The following is a 16,639-nucleotide window of genomic DNA, read 5'->3' as shown; positions in this document are numbered from 1 at the left end:
ATGTAGTTTGATTTAAAGACTAAAACGAAAACCACAAATTATGTTACAAAATGTTTATTTAAACTAGAATCTTTCGTATTTTTTACCAGGTATACCCTAAGAGATAGAAGAAAGATTAAATAACATTAAAGTAGGTACGCTACCGTCATGGCGGCATACATTGGAAAAACTTATGGAAGGGTAATGAAGTACAGAAATAGGAGTGCATTTCGGATCGTCCGCTAGCTGGCGCGGAGGCACGCAACGTGGGTGCCATTGTAGGTAAAATCCGTCGCACGAGTCAAAGCCTGCGCAAACCGGCGGAGCGCAGCGCAGATCACTTTAAAATTATCAATGTATTTTCTTCCCGATTTCAATTACCTTCAGGTATAAATTTAAATGCTTTGAGGCTGACCTCGGAGCATCACGGAGGATTGTTACTCCGCGGCATCGAGTTGCACGCTAGAGGATACCGCGGCGGTAGGCGCCGGCATGCCGCGGCATCCCCCGGCATGCGCCGAGGCCTCCCGAGTGCGTCGGAGTAGCGCCGGGACTACGGGGAAGAACTCGTGTACACTAGTCACTAATCACTTGTGATAGGGTACACGCGGCGGCATGCCGCGGCATCCCCCGGCCTGCGCCGAAGTGCTCCCTGGTGCGCTGGCCGCCAGCGCTCGAGCTGGCGGGCGCTCGCGGTATCGCGGGGATTTTACCTCGCCGGTGTGCGCTGCGCGGCGTAAATCCTCCTCGGTGATCTGCGCTGCACTTCGCCGGTTTGCGCTGGCCTTAACATACCATTTTTCGTTAACCCGCTCGAGCAACTGCGCTAGCTAGCGGACGCGCTACAAGACAATAATTCCAAATGCACTCTTAGCAATTACACTATTATTAAGTAACATGGTCTTTGTATAAATAAAGGATAAATCTAAAACAATTGATCATAACCAACCAATGCCCAGAACTGGCTACATTCCGAGTTTCAAAGTGCCAGTATTCAAGACGAGATAACCAGGTTTATTTAATTAATTTACTTATTTTATGGTTTACTAATAAGATAGCGGGTTCGTTAGTCACTGAATTCACTGAGCTTTGTGACGTCAGGTCACGATAAGTATTCAACACAATAAGACTGTAAAGAATGTAAGACTTTAGCCTGTTATATATGTTTTCATTTCACCACACCAGCTCGGAAAGGCTTACTTTGCACTTCAAAAACTAATTGCTCAAAGTTGCATTTTATTCACATGTGAGGCAAAGTAATCAAATGCAAATTTTGAGTTGTTTTCTTATGTTTGCTGGTAGAATTTATTTTTAAATGATGATTTTGGATGATAAATATTTAATAACATTAGATAGATAGATATTGCGATATGCGTTTATTGGTAAAAAGTAATATTTTACATGTCAACAGTTAGTTCATCAGTATTTATTTACATAGTGCGGTAAATTTCATTTGGATTTGATTTGATTTTGTTTGATATTTTACATTTAATAATTGCTTCGGGCAGGCATGGCTCACTGCTCGCTTTGCTGCAGATAGCTAAAAGTACATCCGTTCCGTCCCAATTTGGGGGAAAGACATAAGCCACGCGTGGCGCTGTCGCCACCTAGCGGCCATATCTGTGCTGATCGTAACAGACGCGTTTTGTTAGAGAGTGAGTCTTCTGTACCTAGTACTATTATTTATTGTGCTTCGGGTAAATATATAGATGGTAAAGATGTACATTTTATTGTATAGATAGATTGATGGCCGAAAGAAGCAGCAAGGTTTGGGACTAAGGGCTTGAACCCAATGAGATGCTTGGTGGTGATGAGAGGTATCTTTCTCACTTTTCTGTGAGTACTAGATTATTCAATTAGAAATAGTTGATCAACCAAATAATTAACTGGGTTTGGTAATCAGTCCTTATGACCTGAGCTCAGTCAATACCAGCACTAAATTAAGGTACTAATAGACTTGAGCATTCACTCAAGCAGAACATTGAGCATTCAGTTTGTAAGCAGTTTCGGCAAATTAATCGACAAACGCTAGTACGGTTGGTGCACCAACTTAAGTACCCACGTCGCCATACTAATTGTATAGAAAAGTAGATACTTATGTTAGAGGACTGACTGTACTTACATTCTGTTGGTGAGAATGCTCCTTACAAGTGAATGCTCAAGTGTATCAGCACCTTTTGATTCAAAAGCAACCACACAGTTATAATTGCATAGAAATTGCTCAAACCTCTTAAAATTACACTATATACAAATGATTAAATGTTAACAACACAAATAATATTTGTTCATATTTTGGAATAAAGGAATCACTGTCCCTCACTGATGAGAGGTCATAATTTGTTATAATTTATAATCTATGTTTACAAGGCGTTTCGGAAGCGTTTTGCTCCGATTAAACTTTCCACTACTTAACACTAAAGTGAACACACATATACAAAATGATAATGAAATAAAAAAACATTTGGCTTATGATGTCCTATCAAATATAAACATGTCAAAGTCAGGAAACTGTAAACAATGCGAATCGTAACAAAGTATTAAATCCAGTTTGATAATTTCAAACACTGTCTATATATAATTCATAAGAGATCTTTTACACTTCTATTTCACTGACATTTTAAATATAATTAGATTATTCTTTACAGCCAATGAAATAAGTTTTTCTGGCAGCTTTCTACTTCTAATGTGGCAATATTAATTTTAGGCAATAGATATTGTGACATTTATGCCAAGGTTTCCATTGTCAGCAAAAAGCTGAGCCAGTGATGTGTCAAAGACGAGGCAGTCAGAGTTCATGATAGCGGAGGAGACACCTTCATGTATGGAGCGCGGCATCGCTTCCCAGGTCAGCCTACGACGGTGGCCATTCAGCTCTAACCTGTATGCAAAGTTCTCCGCCTCCTTCCTAGAACCTATAAGCTGCACTATAGCAAAGAATTGCTGATGCCCGTCAAACTTCTCCTGCTTTTCCAGAACTAGCATGAAGTGATGATTAAAGCAAGACTGCATCATCACCCAATCTACTGCTCCAGGTAGGTTTATGTCAGTAGCCAGAAAAACTATGTCTTCGCCTTGTAGGGTTGTGATGCTTTTGTGTGACATCATAAGGTGAGGCATCACTTGATCCAGGCCACCCTGCCATTTGCAGGAGGCCCCGGGACAGGGGCAGGAGTAGGGTCTGAACTCGCAGGCTTCCTCGTGCTCGGCCTTCTCGGTGTGCACCAGGGTCACAGTACAGCCGGTGTTGGAGTGTTTGCAGGGGAACATTACATTGCTAGCAACTTTCTCCATGGCGAGGTTGCGAATGTTGCCGAGGGGCCCGCGGCACGTCGGGCAGCACGACAGCTTGGGTCGGCAGCTCGAGCACACCAAGTGCCCGCTCTGGCACTGCAGGATGGGCGGGAGAACATAGTCGAAGCACACAGGGCATTCAAACAGCGAGGCGAGGTCGGCCGACATGGCGGTGGGCACGGTGGATACGGCCAGCGCGGGCACCCCGGGCACGGCACAACTGCTAGCTCCTCCGCGCCTCTTATTCGTGCTCATGTCACCGTTACGCGCATATAAAACGTCGACCAGCGTTCACCGATCAACCGACGTATTCACGAACTAGTTTAACAACAACATAACTCACTTGTAGCCCTCCAGAGCCGATTTCTTTCGTTTGGAAGTCGCTATGAAATAAGATTCCATTACAAGTTTGGAGGCCACTGCTATTATTTTTCTTGCTTGACAGTCAATGTTAACTATTTTCCATATCTTTCAAATCACTCACATACACATTACGAATAAAAACTACGTCTTCCACGAAGAATTTTATTGAGAAAACCGATTATTTAAGGATTACGATCGTTCTTTTATATCAATATCTTAAATGGTTGAAAAATTATAAATCGTCGCACGATTCAATGACGACCAATCGAATGCAGAATAAGTATTCTGTCAAATGACAGCAACCATGATGTCATAGATTATAGAAGTATAGAATAGAGCAACGTTGACCCATCGTTGACCAACCACGGACGTAGAGAGTAAACGGGATAGTGTACACTGGCCAAAAAGTGTGTCCACATGAGACCAGGAAGTTATATATTAATCGGGAGCGAACTGTCACTTTTTTTGTCATACTAAATTGAACCTTATCACCGAGCCAGAAAGTTGTTCGTACCAGAAGAGAAAACGGTCCACATGAGATAGAAAACCAGAGCCCCGTGTCTCACTCGCACATGTTGCCAATGTAAAAAAGATACCATTGTGGCAGTATTTATATTAATATACTACTGAAAGTAATTACCTTCATATACTATTTTAGTGCTATATTCCGATTACAGTTCCGATATCTTTTAAATAATTTGTTAATCATTATGATGTCAATATTATTAACTGATTAAACCAAGCATGTGCATAACAAAAAAAAACATTAAATTGAATATGGTAGAAATTGTAGTAACTTTGGATATTAATTGGTATCCCCAACTTGATGACATATTTTTCGTGTACACACACACACACACACACACACGTGTACAATCAAGAAAACACTGTCAAACTCATTAGGGTGACTATGATATCGGTGCGATTTGGATCGGTCTTACAGAATTGTTATTACGTACTTAATGTAAAAATAAGTTTACCTAAATAGTATACTAATAAATAAATAAAGATATACTTATTTCGGCATGTTTAATTATTCGATTCATGTAATGAGAGCTATATAATTGCCAAAAATTAAATCCAAAGTCCTTAGACATTACAGACTCATGTTTATACTTACTTATATAATATTTAATTACTGAAACGTTAATTCTAACTATTTATACAGGGTGATTCAGGAGACGTGAGCAGGACTAACACTGCGCATTTCGTAAATTTTAAGGAACTGTTTCGTATCAGTATTAGTGAGGTTAACGTTAATTTTCTAGTCGTGTTGAAAAAAAAAGTTATTAATTTATTTACGACATGCATGGTCACCCTACAATTAGAATACTAAACTACTGATATTCTGTGTCAAATTGAATGTCATCACGGTCTGGTTACTTTTGAAAAGTCGTATCTCACTCAAGTTTGACAGTTTATTTTCTTCGTAATCATAATGCTGTCATTACAGTTAAAGAGGTTTTATGTTTATTAATCAGGTCTTGTAGGGTGACCATGATTGTAGAGAATTAAATTTGCCCTCGCCAAAAAGTTAAAAAATAGGAAAAAGTGTGGTTGTTTCACCTAAATACGACGGTGATCGATCAATTATCAGTTACTGGGTGTGCAGGATTAGTCCTGCTCACGTCTCATGAATCACCCTGTATAGATGTAATCGATTCTATATAAGTTGGACACACATTTCCGTCAGTATACAAAGGCGGAAATTTGAAAATTTTGTTGCAGACCACAGATCTACGATGACGCTTACGCTTAAAGAATAGCTTAAGTATGCAAAAGGGAAGTCATCACGTATATGAACACACCATGAGTATGATATTGGTAGTGATAGGTATTTTGTTAAGTATAAATAGTGTAAGATGCCGGTTTACACAGTTAAATGTAAGTTTTTATTTCGTTGTGTGCTTATTATATTTTATTATTTTAGTCAATACTCAAGATAATTTCGTGTATAAACATAAATTGTTACGCCACGCTACGCTAGGGCTTGACAAAATGACTGGTATCGATAACTAGTCGGTATAGTATTAATATAAGGTAATTTGCGATACAAGTGTTGAAAGTAAGAATCAAATTCGTAACGAGTGGTGATAAATTAAAACACGACCGAAGGCAGTGTTTTTAATCGACACGATTTGCGAATTACCTAGTTACGTAGTACAACGTTTTACCCCATCCTGGATATCTGTCTCGCTCTCTCTTATAGCTGTGTTTTTGATGTAGGTACGGCGGACCACACCTTCCTCACAATCGACCATGATCGCGATTCAATACGCCCATCCCATCTGTAACAGCTTTTATAACGACTAAAAGCTGTTATAACGACTACGAGGGGCGGCTGAATAGTAATCTACCTAAGTATGAAATAAAAGACTGTAGTGTCCAGTTTTATTTTATTTTTCTATGTAGTCCCCTTCGAGGGAAATGCACTTATTACATTTGTCAAATAATGACATTAACCCATGAAAAAAAAAATCTTTTGGTTTGTCGTCAAAAAAGTCCGTTACAGCAGCCTTCATCTCATCATCAGTAGAAAATTTTCTGCCTCGGAGGTCTTTCTTCAGATTTCGGAAGAGAAAATAGTCGCAGGGGGCTAGGTCTGGACTATACGGTGGGTGGTCAATGGTACCGAAGCCTAATTCTTTCATAACCAGCTGCGTTGTGCGGGCAGTATGGACAGGTGCGTTATCGTGTAACATCAAAATTCCTTTGCTTAATTTGCCTCTCCTTTTTTCTTTTATTGCATCCCTTAACTGGCGTAGCAGGTTAGAATAATATTCGGCATTCATGGTAGTTCTTTTTGGTAAATAATCAATCATTAATATTTCTTCTATATCCCAGAACACCGTAGCCATAAGTTTGCCAGCTGACGGTCGAACTTTAAACTTCCTAGGAGGCTTCTCGTCTTTGAACTTCCATTGTAAAGACTCTTGCTTACTTTCTGGGTCCCACTGTCTGATCCAGGTCTCATCACACGTCACTACTTTTGACATAATTTCTTCTTCTTTCCCCCGACTCATGTTCAAAAAGTCCTTACAACATTTCACCCGTCTGTCCATGTCAAAAGGCGTTAACATTCTGGGGACCCAGCGCGCACTCACCTTAGACATGTTCAAATGTGTATGAATTATTTCATTAACTCTCTCTTTACTTATGCCCACATCTCGGGCTATCTCCCACTGCTTCACCCGTCGGTCTTCTAGAATTATTATTTTTACTTTGGCTACATTTTCCTCCGTAACCGCAAAAATCGGCCTTCCACTACGGGGGTCATCCTCCAAGCTTTCACGACCAATTTTAAATTGCTTGGACCAAAATTTTATAGTGAATTCTGAAGGGCACGAATCACCAAACACACGCAACATACGCTCTCGGATATGCGAGGGCGTATTTCCTTCTTTTGTTAAGAATTTGATCACTGCACGGTGCTCAATTTTAACTATTTTGATTTTTTCACCCGACATCTTGCATAAATTCGAAAATTGTACACAAATGGCATTTACGGAAATAAATGAATGTCACAAAATTTGAAAAAAGAATAAATAACGAATAAAATTGCATTGCAACCAGTAACATATTTTAATATTTTTTTGACCAAGGAGATTACTATTCAGCCGCCCCTCGTAAATTAAGTAAGGTTGTTGTGAAGCGTTTTACAGGAGAGAAAAGAACTATATCCATCTCTTTTCAGGGACAATTATACTAGCATAGGGAAAATACAGTATGATTCTCTCTGATTATGTACGAATGAGAAAAGATCCTGACCAAACTATACATTCAATCTTATGCTAATATCCCACATACATATGACTTATGGTCACCCTAATTAGAAAGAGATGGAGGGCTCAGGTTTGATGTCTCATGTGGACACACTTTTTGGCCAGTGTACACTATCCCGTTTACTCTCTACGTCCGTGGGTCATACATACCGGTCATATTCATTCATTCATTTCTGACACTTGCAAGATACTTGTCCATGAACTCGCTCACATTCATTCGTTTGTTGTTGTTATTGCGATTTGCATTGCACAACTTTTATACACTTTTTACAAATGCGTGTATTTACTTTTATATAAACATAGTGAATTAGGTTTTCTTATAGTTTCCTAGTAATATTTAAAGCAAATATGCAGGACGAGCACCGAGCTGCGATACAAAAATGTTTCACCTCCTTAGTGGAACAGACTGACTTGGAAACAATGGTGTCTGCCCTCTATGAAAAGGGAGTGTTTTCTGAAGCCATGATCGAGCCATATAAAGTGAGTGGGATTTTGTGATTTAAAGATATTCTTCATAGTTTTCTAAGTAGAATAAGTGAGGTTTAAAGCGTAGATGAGTCATTAAGTTGGTATGTGACACTGACATCATCATCAGACTGTATAAAGCACCTTGTGGGCATAACCGGCAGCACTTTAAGTAGGTGTGTAAAAATATGTGCCTCCTATATAACAAAAAAAAACAAAGACATACCAGTACCTACTCATTAGAAAACTGGATTGAACACTACTATTCTTTACTAGCTTCTGCCTGCAGCCAGGGGTGCGAAACTCCTGACTGTGGCCAAACTCGGCTCCGCTCGGCACAGCATTGCTCCGAGCAATTATTAGGGTTGGCACCACTTGACTTCCTTTTGCATGCATGACCACAGATAAGATAATCACATGAATTTTGACAAACCGAAATAGCCAAAAGGGATGGTGCCATATATTAGAAAGGGATAGTGTCATATATTAGAAAGGGATGGCATGATTCGACCCTTAACCGCTGGCAAACTTCGGTTTTGTAGGAAGTTTCCTTTCTGTACGGCAGTACTATTATTTATTCTGTGCCGCAGCTTCGTCTGCATAGGATGATAATGATGATGATAAAAAATATAAACTATCCTATTCTATGTCCTTATCTTGTTAGTTATTTTATTTAAAAATGTTGTCTGAATCTAAAACGAAAATTTATTTTAGGACATAAGCAGGGAGCCTAGACTGCGCAAACGCCAGCTTTACATGGATGTGATGCGCCGAGGACCTAATGCCTTCCGGCACCTGGTGGACGCACTGATGGAGACGGGGGCTTGGATAGTGGCTCGCGAACTGGATCCAGAGTCACTACCAATGCGCAGACCTGAGCGGCTGGCTCCTAACCCACGTTAGTGCAATTATTTTTTCTTCAAAAAGTGTAATTTTTTTCTTTAAAAAGTAAAATAAGGTAGGTTCTGTTTTAAAATAATAAATTTTCTGTTTTAGGCCCCAAATCAAATGACAGCGAGTATGTCAGTTTAAAAATAGCAAAAAAAATGGGATCAGGAGGAACTAACACAAATACTGAACCAAGTAAGTCACTGTGTTCAAAATTACTTTGACACACTCTTATTTTCTTAATAATACAGTTGCGTCTTGATCATTTTGAACACCTCGCCTGCTTAGCAACTTCCGCTGCTCACTGTACAGTACGATGGATGGATGGATGGAGATACGTGTCCTTGTAGACATTTTTTTCTAAAGCAACTTTTTATTTTTTATAGGTGAAGAGAATTCATTTTTAGTTTAGGGTGGCCAGTTTTTGGCCGGTGACCAGTTAGTGGCGAATTACCCTAATTATGCAATCTGCTCACCAAATTTCATGAGAATTTCACACGCTTGTGGTTGTTGATGCTTGTCAAGACTTGCCAAGCGTGTAAATGCAGCATTAATTAAAGATAATATTATATTATATTTTACTAGTGATGTACCGACTATTGATTTGGCCGACTAGCCGACTAGCCGACTAATCGGCGCTCGAATGGCCGATTAGTCGGCCGACTAGTCGGCTAGTCGGCCAGATCATTAGTTTCGTATAAGTTCAGGTGAAAAACAATAGTTTTGCTCTTTTGGTTGCGCTATTCATATATTTTTTATATTTATTATTAATTATATTAAAGCTTTATTTCTTCCATAGTTTTAACAGTTTTATAAATATATTATTTGACATGAATCTATTTTTTTTATATGGACCCCGTTTAGGTAAAAGCCTCCTCCAACCCATGCCATTTTTCAGGGTCTTTGGCTGACTCCATCCAGCTTGCACCTGCGACCTTATGAATATCTTCTGCCCAACGCCTTCGTGGCTTGCCTGGTTTCCTTTTTCCTTGTGCTATAGGCCCTGACCATGTTGTTGTTTTAAGTGTCCATCTTTTATCATTAAATCTAGCAATGTGGCCTGCCCATTTCCATTTGAGTCTCAATGCATTCATATATTAGCTTGGCTAAAAGGTGTTCTCTACAGGTTCAACGACCTATCACAAGAATCCTCGTTCAATTTCTGTCTTTTTTTCATTTTGCGATCCTGCAAGCCTATTATGGATCGCTTTATCCACGTGATAAAACAACTGTCACTTTTTAACTCTGCGGGATAGAAAGAGACGGACACCGTTTTATCACGCTGTCACGTAGACAAATACGACCATCATATCCGTACTGAGCAGACCGTCAGTAGGTACAACTTGTAGGAGGTATTTCCAAGGCTCTATTTCTCGTACGTAGTCGCCAGTTAAGAACCTATCCCCTGTGGTCAGCGTCTTTACGAGCAACGTGCCCTGTTTATAAGTCTCTAAATTTTGCAATAACATTAATAGTTCCCCATGGCTCCACCATTAAAAGAAAAACAAAAACTGAATTATAATAAAATCCTTTAAGTATAGAACTTGGCCATGAAATTACACGAGAATCAGTTGAGATCGACCTGAGAATTATATGAACAAATGTTTTCACACCCTGAATAGGTATTTTGGTAAAATAGACATAAAACATATGGTAAATATTGACTGTTGGTTTCTTTTTTTCTGTTTTTCTTTCACTAATAAAGTGCCGACTAATCGGGCATTTTTGCCGACTAGTCGCCGACTAATCGCCGACTACAAATGTGGCCGGATAGTCGGCTTTCCCGACTAGTCGGCGACTAGTCGGTACATCCCTATATTTTACATTTTGTATTCCTACAGAGCTTCCGATACAGCCCCCGCCGATAGAAGCCCCGCCAACGTTACCTACGCCGCCGTACGATACCCCAGTCATTCCCAAAATTAATGTTATAAAGAGCACTAAGTTTATGGAAGACAATGGAAAAGGTAAGTCTGGACCTGTCTGAACAAGTTTACGTCTATTTGCCTCTTTCACTCTTGCATATTTGAGTGATAGAGAGAGAGAAAATGATTGATAATTCAATGGGGTTCAACTGTCTAAGGTTTTAATAGATGGCGCCAGCATATATAGGTTTCTTTACATCACAGTTCGGCTGCAAACTTGGCGGCACGATTTTTTTCCTAAGCCGAATAAATCTGTTTTGGGCAATCCAGTTCTCGGCGGCCTTACTATTTACATCTTTTGTACAATCCATATCTCTTTGAAAAGGACCAACGATTATCAACTATATTTTACTTATAAACTGTTTTTTTTAGTCCACGTCGGTGGCAAACTAGCATACGGCCTGCCTGATGGTAAGCAGTCTAGCCTATGAATGTTGGCAACACCATAGATATCAGTACTACGCCTAATAAAACGAAGTCCCCCGCCGCGTCTGTCTGTGTGTATGTATGTTCGCGATAAACTCAAAAACTAAATAGATTGATTCTTGAGGTAGGTTTACTACTTTGTTGGCTCAGCGACCCAAAATGAGACTTGGCCTCTAACACAAGACAGCGCCAGTTTTCTTGATCCTGTGCGACCTATCGTACAAACAAAGGTTTAGGTTTCTGAGGAAGGTTTAGGTGTATGATTAATATGTTAAGGTTTAGTGTAAGGGCGCGTGTACACGGTGCCGTCTCCGCGCCGACACCGCACTGCCGCCGCACGGGCTCGTGTACACGGTACCGCCTCCGCGCCGACACCACACCGCCGCCACACCTCCGCGCTATGTACACGAGACGCGTAAAGCCCGCCGCCGCGCCGCCGCCGCGTTGCCGCATACATATCGCGAAGGTGCGGCGCGGCGGCGGTGCGGTGTCGGCGCGGAGGCAGGCTTTACGCGTCTCGTGTACATAGCGCGGAGGTGCGGTGTCGGCGCGGAGGCGGCACCGTGTACACGCGCCCTAACCCGTTGGAAGCCGGGGCTGGTCCCTAGTTATTATAAACTTTAAATTAAATGATTCATGCGTGTGTTCTCAGATATAAAGCTGTACCCAACCCGCGGCCGGCGGCGCGGCGTGCTAGTGGTATTCAGCTACATCGAGTTCCGTGCTCAACTGGAGACGTACCGGCGGGGAGTGGACGTGGACTGTCAGATGTTGAAGAACCTCTTCTCCGAGATCGGCTTCGAGGTTATCTCCTTCCAGAACCTTACCAGAGATGTGAGTTGCACTTGTTTATATACACATATACATACACATATACATGCATATACATATATCTCTGTATGTGTGTAATCGAGTTCCGTGCTTAACTGGAGACGTACCGGCGAGGAGTAGACGTGGACTGTCAGATGTTGAAGAACCTCTCTCTCTCCTCTCCGAGATCGGCTACGAGGTTATCTCCTTCCAGAACCTTACCAGAGATGTGAGTTGCACTTGTTTATATACACATACATGCATATACATATATCTCTGTATGTGTGTAATCGAGTTCCGTGCTTAACTGGAGACGTACATCTGGACTGTCAGATGTTGAAGAACCTCTCTCTCCTCTCCGAGATCGGCTACGAGGTTACCTATCTCCCTCTAGAATCTTACCAGAGATGTGAGTTACTACTGCCGGCATAAAAGTCACACGCCTTATCACTAGGCTACCCACCCATTTCATTTACTCACACAGACACACTATACTCTGTATCTTTAGTTAATTAAATAAAAGTAAACTATAACTATCTAGGGTAGATTGACTCCTTAAGCCAGTTGAGGGTAGATGAAAACAGTCATGATCAAATAAAGTAGGTTAAAGTCAGGTTGTTCAGTGACAGATCCATGCGGTTTTGTATTTGGTTGGTTAACCAATAAATATTATAACTCTATCCGAAAATGTACAAATTGTTTGTTTACTTTTATTTAAATATCTAAAAATAAAATAAATAACATAATAATATTTCTTTGTCGTTTAAACTAATTTATTGTATTTTGCAAAAATCCACTTAATTGACAAAAAAAGAACAATTTATTGACCCAAAAAAAAACATAACTAATTTATTTATTCCAGGAAACCCTCACCCACATGAAAAACCTCCCCCTAAAAGGGGCCGAATGCGTGTTCATAGTGATCTCGTCCCACGGATACGGACGTGACGGGTCCTGGGACACGGATATCCGGTGTTCGGACGGCGGGCTGATATCCGCGCACGCTGTCGTCGACCACTTCAATAACCAGAACTGTCCCGCGCTCATTGGGATACCGAAAGTGTTCATATTTCAAATGTGCCGGTAAGTATCCTGTAATATACAATGTCTGTAGTCGAGTTAAAAGCTCGCGAAGCAAGTAAAAAAGAGACAGGACGCCCGCGGCCGCAGGTAGGTGTGACTGAGAGCACCTATTCGCGTGAAGCGAGTGTTTGATTTAATTATAAAAGTTTTGATACCAACTTCAGAATTGATTGAATTTCTCGCTGAGCTCATTGACTTTACGGTCTACTAAGAAAACCAACCTATGCTACCTTACGCTAGCGCCATCTGTAAATTTTTTCGATCGTTCAACCCTCGTCATCTTCCTCGCGTTGTCCCGGCATTTTGCTACGGCTCATGGAAGCCTGAGGTCCGCTTGGCAACTAATACTAAGAATTGGCGTAGGCACTAGGTTTTACGAAAGCGACTGCCATCTGACCTTCCAACCCAGAGGGGAAACTGCCGAAACTGGGCCTTATTAGGATTAGTCCGGTTTCCTTACGATGTTTTCCTTCACCGAAAAGCGACTGGTAAATATCAAATGATATTTCGTACATAAGTTCCGAAAAACTCATCGGTACGAGCCGGGGTTTGAACCCGCGACCTCCAGATTGAAAGTCGCATGCTCTTACTTGGACCGAGCAACCCTACTAATGTTAATTTCAGGGGCGAGAACCGGTACTTGGAGCTGGCGCTGGCGGAGCAGGCCGCGGGGGTGGCAGGGACAGGAGCCGCCACGGACGGCGCGCCGTACGGCCCGGGAGGCGCGGCGCCGCGCGGCAGCCGCGCCGGCCGCCGCCGCGACCGCGTCTACTCCGACATCCTCATCGCGCACTCCACGCTGCCCGGCTTCGTGTCCCACCGCGACATGGACAAGGGCTCGTGGTTCATCCAGGCCCTGTGCGAGGTGTTCGCGGCGAACGCCCACCAGTGCCACGTGGTCACGCTGTTCACGCTCGTCGACAAGGCGTTGCAGGAGCGCTTCCGCGTTCAGACGTCGGTCGTCGAGAATTGGGGGTTCAACTGCAAGCTTTACTTGCATCCGGGACTTTTTGAGGACTAGTCGTTTGTGACGACGATTGTGTTCAAAGTCGTGAACGAGGTTTGTTCAAACCTCGAGAATTGGGGTTGAGCTGCAATTTTATACCTGCATCCGAGACTTTTAGAAGGGTTATTCTGACGTGTGACGATGTTCTGACGTGCGCTTTATGTTCAAACGTTGGTCGTCAAGAATCGAGGGTTCAACTGCAAGCTATACTTACACCCGGAAATTTATGAGGACTAATAGGTGATGGTGCTCAAAGTCAAGTGCTTCCATGTTCTAACTTGTTTTGTGGGTAACTAGGAATTCAGTTGCAAGTCGAAAATTGCCTGTAAGAATAGGACAATTTCGAGCTACGTCACGTTCTGAGGACGTTACTTTCGAAGTAGGATAATTTCTTAGAACGGAGTTTCTAAGGACGATTTATATTTTTTTCACTTGTTCTATACGTCTCTGAACACGATGTTAGTTAGTGAAATGAACTATTTAATCAAAATTTTAATCTATTTATAGACTTTATGCGTAAATGATTAGAACAAAATGAATTATATTAGGAAATGTTTCTTTATTCTTGCAAATTGTATAAATCTGTAATATTTTATTAAGTATAATGTAAAGAATGAAACATTGCCAACTGAGACAAAATAATTATTTGATCTCCTTGGCCATGTTTGGTAATATCTTTTACCTGTGATAGTAGTTAGTAATAGTCGGTATAAGTTTAGTTACCATCGACTGTTGCGTTCCATAGATATTATAGATTTTTTAATGTTGTAATACATTTTCTAACTCTGGAGAATCTCAACTAAAGAAAGGACGCTTAGCCTGAGGAATTTCGTACATTGACCCGCCTGTTTCTATCTCTATCGCTCACGCGTAATTATATTGCTGTCCCGCCTATGATGACGGCGGTTATTGACAGTGTACGATCGGGATAGCAATATAATTATACGCATGCAATAGAGATAGGAACAGGCGGGTCAATGTACGAAATTCCTCGTGCTAAGCGTCCTTTCTTTAGGTTTTAACACTGGCCAGCGTGTCGTGTAACAAAATGTGTTTATTGTTCAGTAAAAGCTTTACCTGGCAATAAAATGAAATGAAATGACAGCTTGAAACTGACAGATTATATGGTACGCAAAAAAGTTGCCATAAAAAATAGCTTGTGTCGCGACTCGCTGGTCATGCTTTGTTGGCACATTGGATATGTGCATAACTTTGACGCCCGATAGGCGGCTATTCGTATTTTATTTACAGTTTCGTGTGTCAAATGAAATTTTGACTCGGTGCGCTGTTATCGCTTCTTTAGTTCCCCCACCTCTAAGTGCACAGAATTTTACTTTTAAGCACATTGATTGTTTAAGGATAGGTAAAGTTTTGATCCTCATGTGAAGAAACCATGTTGTTTAGTCAATTGTATACCTATTAAGACAGGTAATTCGCCAGTAACTGGCCACTGTTAGTAATTGGCCAACTTAAACTAAAAATTAATTCACCTATAAACAGAATTCATATTAGTATAAGGCAGCTAGTTATTGATACCTGGCAAGTTATTGAAACCCTATACTAAAATGAATTATGTTTATAGGGAAATAGAATTCATTTTTAGTGTAAGGTGGCCAATTACTAACAGCGGCTAGTTACTGGCTAATTACCCTAACACTAATTTTTTTAATTTAAACTTAAAGACGGAATTTCTTGGCTACTCTACTTGCAAGTTTCAAAGCTTGTGTTTATTGCTATGTAATTTTATTTTCTCAAACATGCAATGAAATATTGATGTTATGTTCCTTATAATAGGCTGCGAAGTATGACGTTTCAGGTGCGGCTAGGACAAGAGGTCGTTAATGGAATTTCATACAAATCTTGCAGGCCTAGGCCGGCAAAGTCCTCTTTTTTAATTTTCATTTCACAGATATTTGTGACACAGCATCGTGGCATTCATCCATTAAAAAAAATAGAGGCTGTATTTGCTTTATGGTTCGTAATGACACTGCCACTACGCCTATAAAAAAAAAACAATGTTTGCTATAATTTGCAGTTTTATTTGTATAAAATCAACATGAACTTAATAAATAATACATTATTAATCAAATTCTATAATTTTAAATTATAAATTTAACTACACAAATAAAAACATTTAAAATATTTCATCTAAACGTTAGCGGTAAAAAGGTCTACTCAAACACGCGTAGTTATTTTTTTAAAATTGTTATGGAGGTAAAGTTGAAAAATTTTCATTCTGTTTTATTGGATTTATGGTGCGTTGTTGATTTTTTTACTTTAATATGAGTTCCGACGAAATAATGATATTAATATTAATTGTAATCGTAGGTGTTAGAATTGGCAGCGTAAGCAGAATTGATTTTAAATAACTTGCTGCCTCTGCCGCCAAGTCAAAGATGAAGTATGTATATGGTTGCTTATGGCAATTTTATTATTTGAGAAACTAAGAAAAATGGCTTACAGTTTATTAGAAACAGTATTGTGGCATATTTTAAATGAATGTAACTGCAAATTCGTCAACACTGGAAATTATACTTATTTACTCCATGCATAAAGCAACGATGTATGTGAAACATGATATCAACATGAAAGACTATGTAAACTTATGTGACGAAAACGAC

At 40.5% G+C, this 16,639-nt stretch overlaps 3 protein-coding genes across 3 annotated transcripts; 2 read left to right on the top strand and 1 right to left on the bottom strand.

The window, feature by feature from the left end:
- Positions 1 to 1,270: 1,270 nt before the first annotated feature.
- LOC134664916 (E3 ubiquitin-protein ligase SIAH1A-like) lies at positions 1,271 to 3,915 on the bottom strand. Its single transcript, XM_063521626.1, has one exon. The coding sequence runs from the start codon at positions 3,523 to 3,525 to the stop codon at positions 2,680 to 2,682; it is 846 nt and encodes a 281-aa protein (XP_063377696.1). The 5' UTR covers positions 3,526 to 3,915; the 3' UTR covers positions 1,271 to 2,679.
- Positions 3,916 to 7,653: 3,738 nt separating this feature from the next.
- Positions 7,654 to 9,710, top strand: LOC134665492 (uncharacterized). The gene is made up of 4 exons (XM_063522467.1): positions 7,654 to 7,895; positions 8,595 to 8,778; positions 8,877 to 8,963; positions 9,667 to 9,710. Exons 1-4 carry the CDS (start codon positions 7,764 to 7,766, stop codon positions 9,708 to 9,710), a joined length of 447 nt encoding a protein of 148 aa, XP_063378537.1. The 5' UTR covers positions 7,654 to 7,763.
- Positions 9,711 to 10,612: 902 nt separating this feature from the next.
- Positions 10,613 to 15,913, top strand: LOC134664927 (caspase Dronc-like). Its single transcript, XM_063521651.1, has 4 exons — positions 10,613 to 10,735; positions 11,772 to 11,953; positions 12,792 to 13,012; positions 13,637 to 15,913. The coding sequence occupies exons 1-4, from the start codon at positions 10,717 to 10,719 to the stop codon at positions 14,031 to 14,033; spliced, it is 819 nt and encodes a 272-aa protein (XP_063377721.1). The 5' UTR covers positions 10,613 to 10,716; the 3' UTR covers positions 14,034 to 15,913.
- Positions 15,914 to 16,639: the final 726 nt, after the last annotated feature.

The sequence above is a fragment of the Cydia fagiglandana genome, chromosome 6 (genome assembly GCF_963556715.1).
Source record: "Cydia fagiglandana chromosome 6, ilCydFagi1.1, whole genome shotgun sequence".
In the NCBI taxonomy this organism is placed as follows: Eukaryota; Metazoa; Arthropoda; class Insecta; order Lepidoptera; family Tortricidae; genus Cydia; species Cydia fagiglandana.
Note: the sequence above shows the minus strand (reverse complement) of the source record. Positions and strands in the feature narration are given on the sequence as shown.

Coding starts and splice junctions, on each gene's coding strand:
- LOC134664916 (XM_063521626.1), bottom strand. CDS start 3,525: ATGAGCACGAATAAGAGGCGCGGAGGAGCTAGCAGTTGTGCCGTGCCC.
- LOC134665492 (XM_063522467.1), top strand. CDS start 7,764: ATGCAGGACGAGCACCGAGCTGCGATACAAAAATGTTTCACCTCCTTA. Junction 7,896..8,594: donor CCATGATCGAGCCATATAAA/GTGAGTGGGATT, acceptor AATTTATTTTAG/GACATAAGCAGGGAGCCTAG. Junction 8,779..8,876: donor GCGGCTGGCTCCTAACCCAC/GTTAGTGCAATT, acceptor TTTCTGTTTTAG/GCCCCAAATCAAATGACAGC.
- LOC134664927 (XM_063521651.1), top strand. Junction 11,954..12,791: donor TCCAGAACCTTACCAGAGAT/GTGAGTTGCACT, acceptor TATTTATTCCAG/GAAACCCTCACCCACATGAA. Junction 13,013..13,636: donor TTCATATTTCAAATGTGCCG/GTAAGTATCCTG, acceptor TGTTAATTTCAG/GGGCGAGAACCGGTACTTGG.